This window comes from Panthera uncia, chromosome F1 (assembly GCF_023721935.1).
Source record: "Panthera uncia isolate 11264 chromosome F1, Puncia_PCG_1.0, whole genome shotgun sequence".
In the NCBI taxonomy this organism is placed as follows: Eukaryota; Metazoa; Chordata; class Mammalia; order Carnivora; family Felidae; genus Panthera; species Panthera uncia.
The window spans coordinates 21807510-21821351 of NC_064813.1; the positions used below are offsets into that span (position 1 = coordinate 21807510).

General features: G+C 36.0%; 1 protein-coding gene across 1 annotated transcript in view; it reads right to left on the reverse strand.

Annotated features, from left to right (window-relative positions):
- Positions 1 to 13842, reverse strand: part of HMCN1 (hemicentin 1) — a 463881-nt gene that overhangs the window by 136830 nt on the left and 313209 nt on the right. The window contains exons 42-46 of the mRNA XM_049634070.1: positions 10855 to 10951; positions 6834 to 6956; positions 5593 to 5754; positions 3920 to 4201; positions 672 to 839 (exon numbers count right to left, since the gene is read on the reverse strand). Coding sequence (XP_049490027.1) covers positions 672 to 839; positions 3920 to 4201; positions 5593 to 5754; positions 6834 to 6956; positions 10855 to 10951 — 832 coding nt within the window. The remainder of the gene's footprint in view (positions 1 to 671; positions 840 to 3919; positions 4202 to 5592; positions 5755 to 6833; positions 6957 to 10854; positions 10952 to 13842) is intronic.

Consider the following 13842-nt stretch of genomic DNA (forward strand, 5'->3'; position numbering starts at 1 on the left):
ATGTATTCTTCTCAGTATCCAAGCCCTTTATTAACCACAGCTTGGCAAGATTGTTTTCTTGGTCTGTGTAAGACCTAAAGAGTGAAGCACAGACTCATTCCTAAAAGAGCTAAGCGCAGACTCCTGTGGCATGGCCTTGAGACACCTCTCTGCATGCTTACCCTGGTTTATAAAGGACAAACCAATAGATTTTTTTACATAATCAGATGAGGGAGAAGCTGAATATCCCTTTTACATTAATGACAAAGTCCTGGCTCATAGGAAACTAACCCATCCTGAAAATATAAAACTCACTCAAATGAAATCCTTGGTTATGGAGATTTGTTATAAAATATGATTCATTCTAGACTCTGGCTTCATTTTCAGTATTTCTCTTCATTCCTCACTTTTCAAATTGATTGGTACTTACTGCAGCATGAATGTTCTGACATCCCCATGATTTAAGTAATAAGAAAGTGCCGTGATTTCTTTTTTAAAAGGATCTAGAGATATTTACAGATTTCTCCCCCTTTTCATAGAGCTTCTGATGTCCTTGTAAATATTTTTTCTTAATATGACCAGAAATATAGTAAACAATTAGATCAAAAAGAAAAAATAAAAGAGAGAAATTAAGGAGAAACTGTAGCCATAGGAAGCCATCCAGATTATCAGGCTATGAAAATTCCTAATACCTGAGAGAATTCTCACAGAACTGCTAAGGCTGACAGGCCACCCATCTTTAAGCCAGGTAATCGAAGGCAGGGGAATTCCGGAAGCTTCACAAGTCAGGGACACTGAGTTCTTTTCCACGACACTGATATTTTCAGGTTTCCCATGGTTTCCTATGATGCTTGGAGGGGCTGTAAGATAAAACAAACAAGAAAAGGAAGATAAAGTAGCTAATATATATCAAAAACCAAATCCTCAACAGCCTATGGCTAATAATTAGACTTCCATTTTCTGGTGAACAGTAAGCAAAATAAGCAACCACAACAATGAGCTTATTAGTAGCAGCAGCATTTTTAGTGTGACTTTGCTGGAGGTAAAAAATGTCACTTTTTCCCCACTCATAGCAGTAAATGACTTTCACGCCATTATTCTCTTGGTGGTGAATATTTTTCTGAGTCATTCATCTTGTCTGGTAAATCTCTAATATGGATTTATGACCTCCTTATGGGCAGAATTTTCTAACAAATAATTCTAATCCTAAAAATTAAAAGTAATCTAACAGAAAAAGATGCTTTATATTGAAACCTCTTTTCTTTTACATTCTGATTCTGTTAACTTTGGCTCATACACTGGCTGCAAACCACAGGTTATTAATACTGGATGTTGTGCATGTCCTAATTGGATTCAACTTATAAGATTGTGTCTATTAAATTTATCGTTGTTTCTATAGATTTAAAAATTGCAATTCCTAAAGATTCCATCCAAAACCTGTTAAAACTAATAAATGAATTCATTAAAGTTGCAGGATACAAAGTCAATACACAAAATCTATCGCATTTCTATACATTAATAATTAAGTATCAGAGAGTGAAACAAAGAAACAATCCCACTTACAATTGTATCAGAAAGAATAAAATACATAGGAATAAATTAACCACTGAAGTGAAAGACCTGTATGTTGAAGACTATAAGACAATAATGAAAGAAACTGAAGAAGGCACAAATAAAAGGATTGAGGAATTAATATTATCAAAATGTCCATACTAACTAATCTACAGATTCAATGCAATCCCTATCAAAATTCCAATGGTATTTTCCACAGAAATAGAATCAACAATCCGAAAATTTATATGGAACCACAAAAAAACCCAAATAGCCAAAGCAATCTTGAGAAAGAACAAAGCTGGAGGCATCACGCTACTTAATTTCAAACTATTCTACAAAGCTATAGCAATTAAAACAGCAAGGTATTGGCATAAAAACAGACAAAAAAATCAATGGTACAGAATAGAGACCCCAGAAACAAACCCACTCATATATGGTCAATTAATTCATGACAAAGGAGCCAGGAATATCCAATGGGGAAAAGACAGTCTCTTCAATGAATGGTGCTAGGAAAATTGGATAGCCAAATGCAAACTAATGAAATTGGACCACTATCTGACACCATACATGAAAACTAACTCAAATGAATTAAAGACTTGAATGCAAGACATGAAAACATAAAACTCCTAGAAGGCAACATAGACAGTAAGCCCCTTGACATAGGATATTAAGATGATTTTTGAATGTGACACCAAAAACAAAAGCAACAAAAGCAGAAATGAACTATTGGGACTAGATCAAAGTAAAAAGCTTCTGCACAGCAAAGGAAATAATCAACAGAATGAAAAGGCAACCTACCAAACAGGAAAAATTACTTGTAAATCATATATATGATAGGGTGTTAATATACAAAATATATAAAGAACTCATACAATTCAATAGCCCAAAACAGACAATCCAATTAAAAATGGGAAAAGTATATGAATAGACATTTTTCCAAAAAAAAGACATACAGGGGCGCCTGAGTGGCTCAGTTGGTTAAGCCTCCGACTTTGGCTCAGGTCATGATCTCGTGGTTTATGGGTTTGAGCCCTGTGTTGGGCTCTGTGCTGACAGTTCAGAGCCTGGAGCCTGCTTCAGATTTTGTGTCTCCCTCTCTCTCTGCCCCTTCCCCCTCACGCTCTGTCTCTCTCTCCTTCAAAAATAAACATCAAAAAAAAAAAAAAAAAAAAAAGACATACAGATGGCCAATAGGTACATGAAAAGGTACTCAACATTATTAATCAATAGGGAATACAAATCAAAAGCACAATGCAATATCACCTCACACCTGTTAGAAAGGTTATTATCAAAAAGACAAAAAATAACAATGAGGGGGGATGAAGAGAAAAGAGAATGCTTGTGCACTGTTGGTGGGAATGTAAACTGGTGCAGCCATGATGAGAAACAGGTTTTCTGAAGTTCCTTAAAAAATTAAAAATAGAACCACCATGTGATTCAGCAATTTACTTCTAGGTATTTATATGAAGAAAATGAAAATACTATCTTGAAAAAATATATGCCCCACATGTTCATTGCAGCATTATTTACCATAGCCAAGCAATGGAAACAACCTGTGTCCATTGATGGATGAATAGATAAAGAAATTAAAGGATTTATATACAATGGATTATTGTTCAGCCATAAAAAAAGAACAAAACTACCTCAAGGGCATTATGCTAAGTGAAATAAGTCAGACAGAGAACGACGAATTCTGTATGATAGCTCTTAGATGTGGAATCTAAAAACAAACAAATAAATACAACCAAGTTTATAGACACAGAGAATAGACTGATGGTTGTCAAAGGTGTGTGTGTGGTGTGTGTGTGTGGGGGTGGGGTGGGGTGGCAAATTATTTTTGTTTAAATAAACTGAATTAAAAAAACAAAGAAAAAATTAAAATTGCAATTCAAATTATATGCATACAAAAAACTGTCCCTGAGTACATGTATGTTTGGTGTATTCGTATTGACATTCATGATTCAATAATTAAAATATTAAAGCTGACTTTGGTAAAACTCATGAACAACTGATGCTGAGTCCGTAAGCTCTAAGGAACCTAGGCTTGTTCAAACCAAGACAGCAAATTTGGAAAACAGACTTAAGGAATATTACTTGGGATAGCACTGAACCAAAAGTACTTGAAGAAGATAATTAGACAATCATATCTACTTCACTATGTGCTTTTCTAATAGATTATCCAATATATGCCTGTTTCAGCAAGCTAAGAAATGGGAGGTCAGGTATAGAAGGATAAATGATGGGACTGATCCAGAAAAGAGGTACATATGTAGAAAATCATAGGCTATAAATAAAAGACTCAACACAGAAGGTTTAAATCTCCTATCCAGGATGCTATAGACTATAAGAGCCAGTGAATAGACTTATTGAGCTTCTTTATACTTACTATGTACACTTAAGTCGTATTTTCTGTCAACCATTCCTGCTACATTCACAGCAACACACATATAACGGCCTGTATCAGATACATGAATGTTCTTCAGCTGAAGGATGCGACCTTCATCCAATATTTCCATTCCCCTTCCCTTGGTCAAGGGGCGGCCATCTTTCATCCAGGTCACTTTTGGTTGAGGAATACCCTGCACCTCACACTCCAAGGAAACACTCTTCCCTCGAGTCACAATAATTTCAGTAGGGTGGCTGCCACTATTAGATATTGTTGGTCGAACTAAAGAAAAAAGAAAAAAAATAATAAAGTAGGAAATGTCTGCTTCAAGTCTTGCATAGGAATTATTATCAAAGTTAAATTCATTTTTGATGTCGAATATTAACTACTAAAGAAGAGACCCAAAGCTAACAGATAGCACTGCTATATTGAGATGTTGAATTCTTCTCCAATGTTTCTAAATGGTTTCATGCTTAGAATAAACTATCAACACAGTAAAAAAAGAATTCTGTGTTTGCTACTTTCCCTGCTTTTTGACAAGTTACACAAATATTTGAACCTGTCATTCATAGCCCTAATTTACAGAAGTCTTCCTAGGACTAACATTAAAATAGATACAGGAGCCTCGCTCACAATGAATTCCTTTCTTCCTTCTAACTTCCACTATGGGAGCTGGAAAAGCTGAGACTATTGCTAAAACTTGAGGTGGTCACATGAATCAATTCAGGCCTATAAAATCTAAATAAAGATCGGCTGGGTAGGCATAGGGGGTGAGGGGAATGGGTCTGGAATACTTTTGCTCTCCTGATGAAAGGAAAAAATACCACTCCTTACCTTTATTTTTGCCTTCAATGTGGACTTGATACCACAGTTGCAGCAATGATGTTGATACCACAAAGGAAGGGCCAGGAGAATCCTCGCCCTCCTGTCCTGATATGAGTTAAGGTTCTGACCAACCTCAGTGACTGCCAACCTCGGGCTTCTCATTATATGAGAAAATAAGTCTCTAATTGGTTAAGCCACTGACCGCCAGTTATTCTGTAGTTTTGCAGCTAAATTTACCTGATACTGATTCTAAGAAAAAAAATTAGACCATTACTAATAAATATGTGTGGGGGGGAAGAAAAATGGGCCAGTGTTAGTAACCTTGTGTTCTAGTGCCACTTTTACCACAATCGAGCTGTGTGACCTTGGCCAGTCATAGAAACCTCTATGGTTTCCACACTTTTAAATGGAGGCATTAATTTTGCTTCCTATCATAGCTCATGTAAAAGTTAAATGAGATAATTTAAATATTTAAAACATTCAAATCATATATAAGTTAATCTTTAAAATAAGGTATTTTTACATACTGCAAATATACCCTATGATACAATGCTATCTCTCCCCATTCCACACATCCACTATCCTGCCCACAACACAATACAACCAGATCGATGCGTCTGCCATTGGCAAGCTGATGCAGAGTAGACAGCTGTATTGCTAAATAAATAACAGAAGTAAGCAACTGTTTTTTGTTTATGTCAGCACAATTTAAATTTGTGGGTCTCATGATAGGTATATTATAATCACACTGCCTTGAATGTATCTTAAAGATATAAAGAAAAAGTAAATATGAAAGACAGAAAGGTTAAAAGAAAATTGTGCCAAAGTCTGGTTAGTCAATAACTTACTGTAAACTTGCAGACTGTAGTCTTTCTTTGCAGTTCCAGCAACATTCGATGCCACACATGAATATAGCCCTGCATCAGATTTTTCAGCAATTGAGATCTGTAACTGTCTGCCTCCGGATAAAGTTCTGACTCGCCCTGCAGAATCAGCCAGCACTGGGGAGCCTGAAAAGAAAACAAAATGGCAGAATATGAAGCAAAAACATACAACATTTTGTGTATATACTCTGATAAGTATATTTATTTACGTCCTAGTTCAAGTACCTAAAAGGCAGATGACACTGCAAAACAATCCTATGCAAAAAGAAGGAGGAGGAGAAGGAAGGAGAGGGAAAACAGAAGAAGGAAAAGGAGAAGGAGGAGAAGAAAAACAAGACAAGAAGGAGCATGAGGAAGAGAAAGAAGAGAAGATATTTATCAAGATTATCTTCTGCAAATTTTTCTTTCAATCAATATTGCATTTGAAAGAAAACAGAAAAATAAAGTAAAATATTAAAACAGTAAAAATGATTTTAATTTAATTTTTTTAATGTTTATTTTTGAGAGAGAGACAGAGAGAGACAGAGAGAGACAGAGCAAGAAAGGGAGGGGCAGACAGAGAGGGAGATACAGAATCTGAAGCAGGCTCCAGGCTCTGAGCTGTCAGCACAGAGCCCCATGTGGGGCTCGAACCCATGAACTATGAGCTCATGACTTGAGCTGAAGTTGGACGCTTATCCACTGAGCCACCCAGGTGCCCCACAAAAATGATTTTAAAAGTCAACTAAAAATATACATGATCTCTCTGATAGGTAATGGATACATATAAATATTTGTTGATGAGTAAGTTGAAAGTTTGTTCAACTGCAGAATTCAATCCTAACACTGCAAAATTGTCACAAATACAGCAAAGTTGCTTGTTATAGAAAATATTTTTTAAAGCTATTCTGAAGAAGAAAAAAGACTTCTTTGAATGGTGGACTCTTGATCATTAGAACCACTCTATAATGCGTTTGATTAAAAAGCAATCAACTAATACAGAAAATTATTTTTTTTTCTGGAGAACAGATTCAAAACTAAAGATTTTCAGCTAGATCCTAAAAGTATCACATGCTATACATTTAAAATAAAGCAATCCTGCTATCTAGTATTTTAGTATGCAGACCCCAGGGACATTGTTAATAAAGTGACATGTTTGTCATATAAAATATAAATTCATTTAACATTTATATTTAATTTTATAAATGTTAAGGGTGAAAACTGACCTTTTTTCTTCCAAATGAGATTTGGGGGTGGAATACCACTTGATTCACACAGTAAACTAATGAGATGCCCTTCAATGACTGTAAGTTGAGCAAGTTCATCAGAACCATAAATATTTGGTGGTACTGAAAGATGAAAAAAGACAATTTTTACATTAACTTAACATAAAACTTCTGTAATACTTTACATTAAAAAAAAAAAGGTTCTCACTCAAATGACACAAGGAAGTAATTAGCACTTGATGCTGACATATCAATACCACATTAAAAGTCAACTGTAAGATGTAGACTAAATACCTATTAGCAGACTTCCCGTTTTCACTGATAGAAAACATAATTAACAAAATATCCAGAGCGGCTAAAAAGAAGCAAATGTATTACAGATAAGTAGACTTCTTGCATCAAAATCTAAAGCACCTACCAAATTTAAACTTAACTGTCATTTGTGCCAAGCCAGTTCTGATGTCTCAGATGCTGAAGAGAACTGGAAAATATCACGCTTACAATGTTGTAGTAAAGAACAGACACAAGGGGTTGGATCTAAGAAATGGCTATGTTACCTGGTCTAGAATGCATAGCCTTCCTCCCCACTGTCCTCTAGTTTCTCTTTGGAACCTTTCAAGTGAACCCTGACTACCCATGGTTCTCTCAAGGAGGCTGAGTCCGCATTTGCTGGCTGAACTCTGCTCTCAAGATCCTTCTCTGGCTGCAGTATTATCAGGTGACAGATGCTTGCTTTCCAAGCTCCTGGGAGCTGAGGAGTGGGAGAATCCTCCTCACCCTTCAATCCAGCTTCCAGTCACCGTTCAACTTCAACCACCCCCACGTGAAAGCCTATTCCTTTGAGGCTCATGTCATCAATTTACTTCTCTTTCTCCCTCACCATCATCTGTGAACCCACCATTCTTCTTCTTTCCTTTTCTCTTCTCTTTCTTTTCTTTTCTTTTCGAGGGAAGATGGGAGGGAGGAGGAGAGAGAATCTTAAGCAGGCTCCACGCTCAGCATGGAGCCCAATGTGGGCGGGGCTCAATCTCATGACCATGAAATCATGACTGAGCTGAAATCAGGAGGCAGATGCTTAACCGACTGAGCACCCAGGCACCCTTAAGCATTGTTTTTGTATTCATTGAAGAATTTGACACTTGTTTCTATCCTTCTTCACATGGAGATCTGCCATTATTCTGTATGAACTCAACATCTACATGTATATCCAGTCAAACCACCGTGACGCCACTTCCTCGATTTGCTCATCCCTTTCTCCCTCATGTTCCTCTTCTACGTTTCTCCTACTGCTCCGTCCTTGTAGCTCTTTCACTCAATTATTCCCAATTCTCATTTCATTGACTTAATTGAATCTCAAGTCTTTTCACCTCTCAGGAACCTCCCAATCCAGCTGCCTACTCTTATTTACTGACTTCTCTATCTAGCTTAGATTTCATGATCAATAATTTCAACTACTCCTTTGTCAATATTCTCAACTGCCTTGCACTATTGCCCTTCCTATTTGACAACTCTCTTTCTCTGGATGAATCGTATAGTTTACTCTGTCATCACCTATACCACAGATAGAAAGTTCTACAGAAGAAAATGACAATTACACAGATTGCCACTACTATAAGTATACCCTCTCCAACCTAAATGCTACCCTTCTCTACTCCTGTGGCTTCCACTGACATAAATACTTGCAAATCTGTATCTGTAATGTAGACCCCCTCTGAGATCTAGACTTTTGTATCGGACTACTAAACATCTCTATCTGGATGCCTCAGAGGCACTTTCAAACTCATCTTGCCCACAACTGAATTCAGTCACCTTCCTTCTCTGAGAAAAGGGCACTACTGTCCACATGGCCCAGAGGGCCAACCCACAGTGACATCCATCCTTTACTCTTCTTGTTTTCACACCTCTCCACGTGATAAATTAATTCTGTTAATTCAATTTCTTAAATACTAATAGAGTTTATATGTTTTATTCCCAAAATACAGATCTGAATACCCCAGTCCTTCTATAAATCCTTTCAAATGGTATCCTATCACTTTAAGAATCAAATACCTACTTTAAAAATTGGTTTTAGACATTCTTTTCAATCTTCCCTTTTTAACCTTTTCTACCCAAGATCTTCTCATTCTCCTCAGCTCCATACCAGGCTCCATAGTGAATGATGTTTGCCTCAGTGAACACAGACAGTATTCTCCAGGTCTTTGTAATGCTTCCATCCTCTTCAGAGAGCTAATGCCTACTTATCCTTAAAATCTCAATTAGATGTCATGAGCCCTGATATGTCTTCCCACAAATACTCCTATGATCTCTTAGGAGGTTTAATTTTAAATGTCTATTTAAAGATATTTATGTAGCAGCAGGCTACATGTTCTGTGTGACCAGTGGCTTTGTCTTTCTCATTAACTTCTCTGTGACTACATGAGGCATAGTGCCTAGAACACAGAGGCACATGATAAATATTTTTTTGAGTGAATTTATCCTTGATGTCTCAACTTTCTCCCCTCAATCATTTATTCTTATATTTACTGCATTCTGCTTTCCCCTATTAAATTGCTTTCCTTTAAAGGGGCATTGTTCTCTTCTGTAAACTACACTTTGTAGTTCATGTCTAATTTCTCTGCAATATGTGACATTATTCATTCATGCACCTACCCATCCATATGTCCAACTCGTTTGTTGTCCATGTTTTTCTTTTGGGAACACCATTGTCCTCAGTTTCCATGACACAAGTTTTCCCCTACCTCTTTGACTGCTCCTTCTCAGTTTCTCACTTTGTGTTTCTTTTTCTGTCTCTTTTTTTATATTGTATGTGTGAGAGTCTACAGTGTTCTTCTGTGCACATTCTTCTTATTCTCTATGGGATCTTGACTGCCACATATATACTCATGTCTCCACCTTTACATTTTAACTCTTTTTTCTCTCTCTCCTAAATTATAGGCCTGTATTCCTGACTGCACAGAGGACAGCTTCACAGGGACACTCTATACACATCTTCAATATACCATTGCAAAAATGAATTTCTCACCTCACTTTCTAACTGATCATCAGCTCTAATTTTTCTCTTTTTTTTCAACACTTGACAACACTTTCTTTACTTGACAACACTTAGTTCAGTGTCTTGTCCAGACTGGGAGTTACAAGAATATTTTTCCCATTTGAAAGAAATGAGAAAGAAAGGGAAGGAGCAATGGAGAAAGAAAAAGGATGGAAGGAGGTAGGGATAGATGTTAATGATATATAACTAATATGTAGTAAATAAATTTACTACTTAGTAAATTGTACTCTTTAAAGGTAAATTAATCATTTCACGGGGTGAATAATAGCACTTCTCATAACCTTCCTCAATGATAATGATTTATAATTAATTATTTTCTACATATAAATTCAGGGTTTTGAAGTTTTAAAAGATATGTGCTCTCCACTGGAATCAAATGACTTCTTCTACCTATTTGGATTTTAAAAATGTGGTTTCGAATAAACTTTTATAAATCAAAGATAAATTTCAGCTCATGATCTCAACAGTTAAAAAGTTTAAACAAATACAATCGAAGAAATGTGGCATGATACGTTATAAGTGAATTTAAACAAGTAAATAAAATAAAGGTGAATATACTGGAAATTGGAGCACTTTTTAACAATTAGCAGATAGTCATAGCCAAGTACAGTTGTGATAATTCCTAGGAATCATCTTAGTTGGTAACAAATGGTAGAATTTCAAGTGAGGACAGCTTTTCTCACTGGTCAGCAGAGTAATCCCACCACCAAGCAAGCACAGGTGTTCTCTCTGTCACACACAAAATCCATGTGCATGATTTGGCCTTCTGACCTCTTTCAATTGATCCAGCCATCATCAGTTCATGGAGAAAGCTCGATCGTTAGAAGATCCTGGTTGCAAGAACTAAAGGTATAAGCTCAGGCAGGAGAGGAGAAGTGTCCCATGTCAAAGTTCTAATAAACAATATGCTTAGGTTCAGGAAGTCTACCTATGATTGATTTTGAAGGAATTACATATAATCACACTTACCCCAAATGTTTACATTATAGTTTTTCTCAGTTTTTCCAGCAACATTTGTTGCCTCACAGGTGTAACGACCAGTGTCTTGAACTTGAGCATCTTCAATCTAAAAACAAAACCATATTTTGAAACCTCAGTTTCTATTTCATAATTGGAATTTTTCTATTAATGTTATTTGTGACTTATTTTTCATGTGTATTCTAAATATTTTCAAACATATGAAAAGGAGAGGGAATAGTAATATGTATGGCTACATGCCCATCACCTACTTCTAACACTTGAATCAAGATTCAATTTTTATCTACATGTATCATACTTTATTTTAATGTAATTAATATTAGTGGCTGAAGGTCTAGAAAGGCCTTTTACATATAATTAAATAAAGTTCACATAAAATAGCAACAAAAGTCACAATTAATTTCTGAGTAAGTTATATAAGGCTTTAAAATAGATAATCTGTATATTTCTAGGATATCATTCAGTAAAATAACACCTTTATTTTGATTTATTACATGTCTTCTCCCCATACTGGTTCTGTAAGCTTCTTTAAGCCAAGCATTATATGCAGTTAGTCTCAATCTCCTGGCAGCTAGTTTGGTGCCTGATAGATAACTGAGTATCAGTAAACATTTTCCATATATTTATCTGCAACATGCATCAACACTCTTCATCCTTTATTCATTGACCATTTAGCAGTTATTAAGAACCTTGTACCAGATATTATAGCTAGAAGATACCAAGAAGTATAGTGTAACATATAGTTTGTGATTTTACAATCTAGTTAAGAATATAAAGTACATGAATATTTTTTAAAAAGTGTTCAATAATAAACAAGGAATACATAACACAAGATAACATAAGAGGTACAACAAACAGTAGGTGATTGATTGCTAAATAAGTTTGCAATCAATTGCTTAAACATTCAAAAGAGAGAATCATTAGAGTCGGACTGATCTTTGAAGGTATTTAGTGTACTAGGGGTGCACAGTAAGCACTGAATAACACTTATTAATGGATTGATGTGAACAAAGAGAGCTGGAATTTATCAAAGCACAGATGGAGAACCCAAGAATATTAGACCTGAAAGAGTACTTAAAATCTAACCTCCTTATTTTACTAAGAAAAACGAGGACCACTTCGGAGATTTAAACTGCCTTGGTGAGCCTGGGTGGCTCAGTTGGTTGAGCGGCTGCCTTCAGCTCAGGTCTTGATCTCATGGTTTGTGAATTCAAGTCCCACATTGGGCTCTCTGCTATCAGTTCAGAGCCTGCTTCAGATACTCTGTCCCCCCCTCTCTCTGCCCCTGCCCCACTCCACTCTCTCTGTCTTAAAAATAAACTTAAAAAAATGTTTGAAAAGAAATTTAAAGATTAAAAAAATAAATTGCCCAAAGTCACATAATTGTTGATAAACATATGCAAACCTGGGGTTCCAGGTCCTTAAAATCATCTCATAAAGAATTCATAGAGAGGAGGGATGAAGATTTACTGATTGCCAAATGGTGCTGGGAAAACTGGACAGCAGAATGAAACTGGACCACTTTCTTACACCATACAGAAAAATAAATTAAAATGGATTAAAGACATAAATGTGAGACCTGAAACCATAAAAATACTAGAAGAGAGCACAGGCAGTAATTTCTCTGACATTGGCCTTTGCAACATTTTTCTAGATATGTCTCCTGAGGTAAGGGGTAAAAGCAAAAATAACCTATTGGGACTACATAAAAATAAAAAGCTCTGCACAGCAAAGGAAACAATAAACAAAACTAAAAGGCAACCTACAAAATGGGAGATCATATTTGGAAATGACATATCTGATAAAGGTTTAGTATCCAAAATATATAAAGAACTTATCAATTTAACACCCCAAAACAAATAATTCAATTAAAAATAAAAATTAAAAATTAAAAATGAACAGATATTTCCCCAAACAAGACACACAAATGGCCGATAGACACATGAAGAGATGTTCAACATCATTCATCATCAAGGAAATGCAAACCCAAACTACAATAAGATATTATCTCACACCTGTCAGAATGGCTAAAATCTAAAACACAAAAACCAACGAGTGTTGGCAAGGATGTGGAGAAAAAGGAATGCTCTTGCACTTTTGGTGAGAATGCAAACTGGGCAGCCACTGTAGAAAACAGTATGGAGTTTCCTCAAAAAGTTAAAAATAGGTAGGTACACTACTGGGTACCCACCCAAAAAATACAAAAACACTAATTCAAAGGGATACCGGCACCCCTGTGTTTACAGCAGCATTATTTATAATGGTCAAATTAGGGAAGCAGCCCATGTCCATTGATAGATGAATGGATAAAGAAGATGTGCTGTACGTATCCAACAGAATATTATTCAGCCATAAACAAAAATGGAATCTTGCCATTTTCAACAACATGCATGAAGCTAGAGAGTATAACACTAAACAAGATAAGCCAGTCAGAGAAAGACAAATACCATATGATTTCACTCCATGTGGAGTTTAAGAAATAAATGAACAAAGGAAAAAAAAAAGAGACAGAGAAACAAACCAAGACATAGATTCTTAACTGTACAGAATACACGGATGGTCACCAGAGGAGAGGTGGGTGGAGGGATGGGTGCAATAGGTGATGGGGATTGAGGGGTGCGTTTGTCGGGATGAACATTAGGTGATGTATGGAATCGTTGAATCACTATATTGTACACCTAAAACTAATATAACGCTGCATGTTAACTATACTGGAATTAAAATAAAAACTTAATAAAAAAGATTTATTCATTGCCTAGTGTGTTCTAGGCAAATTAAAGCAGTAAGAATCTATTACTCTACCTGGTTAAAGATGTGCATGAATTTTTTTGGGTAATGCACAGGTGAGATAGTTTTAACAGATCAATTCAGTTTTTTAAGTTCTGTAGAAGTTTTCATTTCCATGAAGTTGTCTCCCAACACCCCTCAATGGGACCTGTACCCTTCAGGGTACCTCGGTCAGCCTCCGTGGTAGGAATT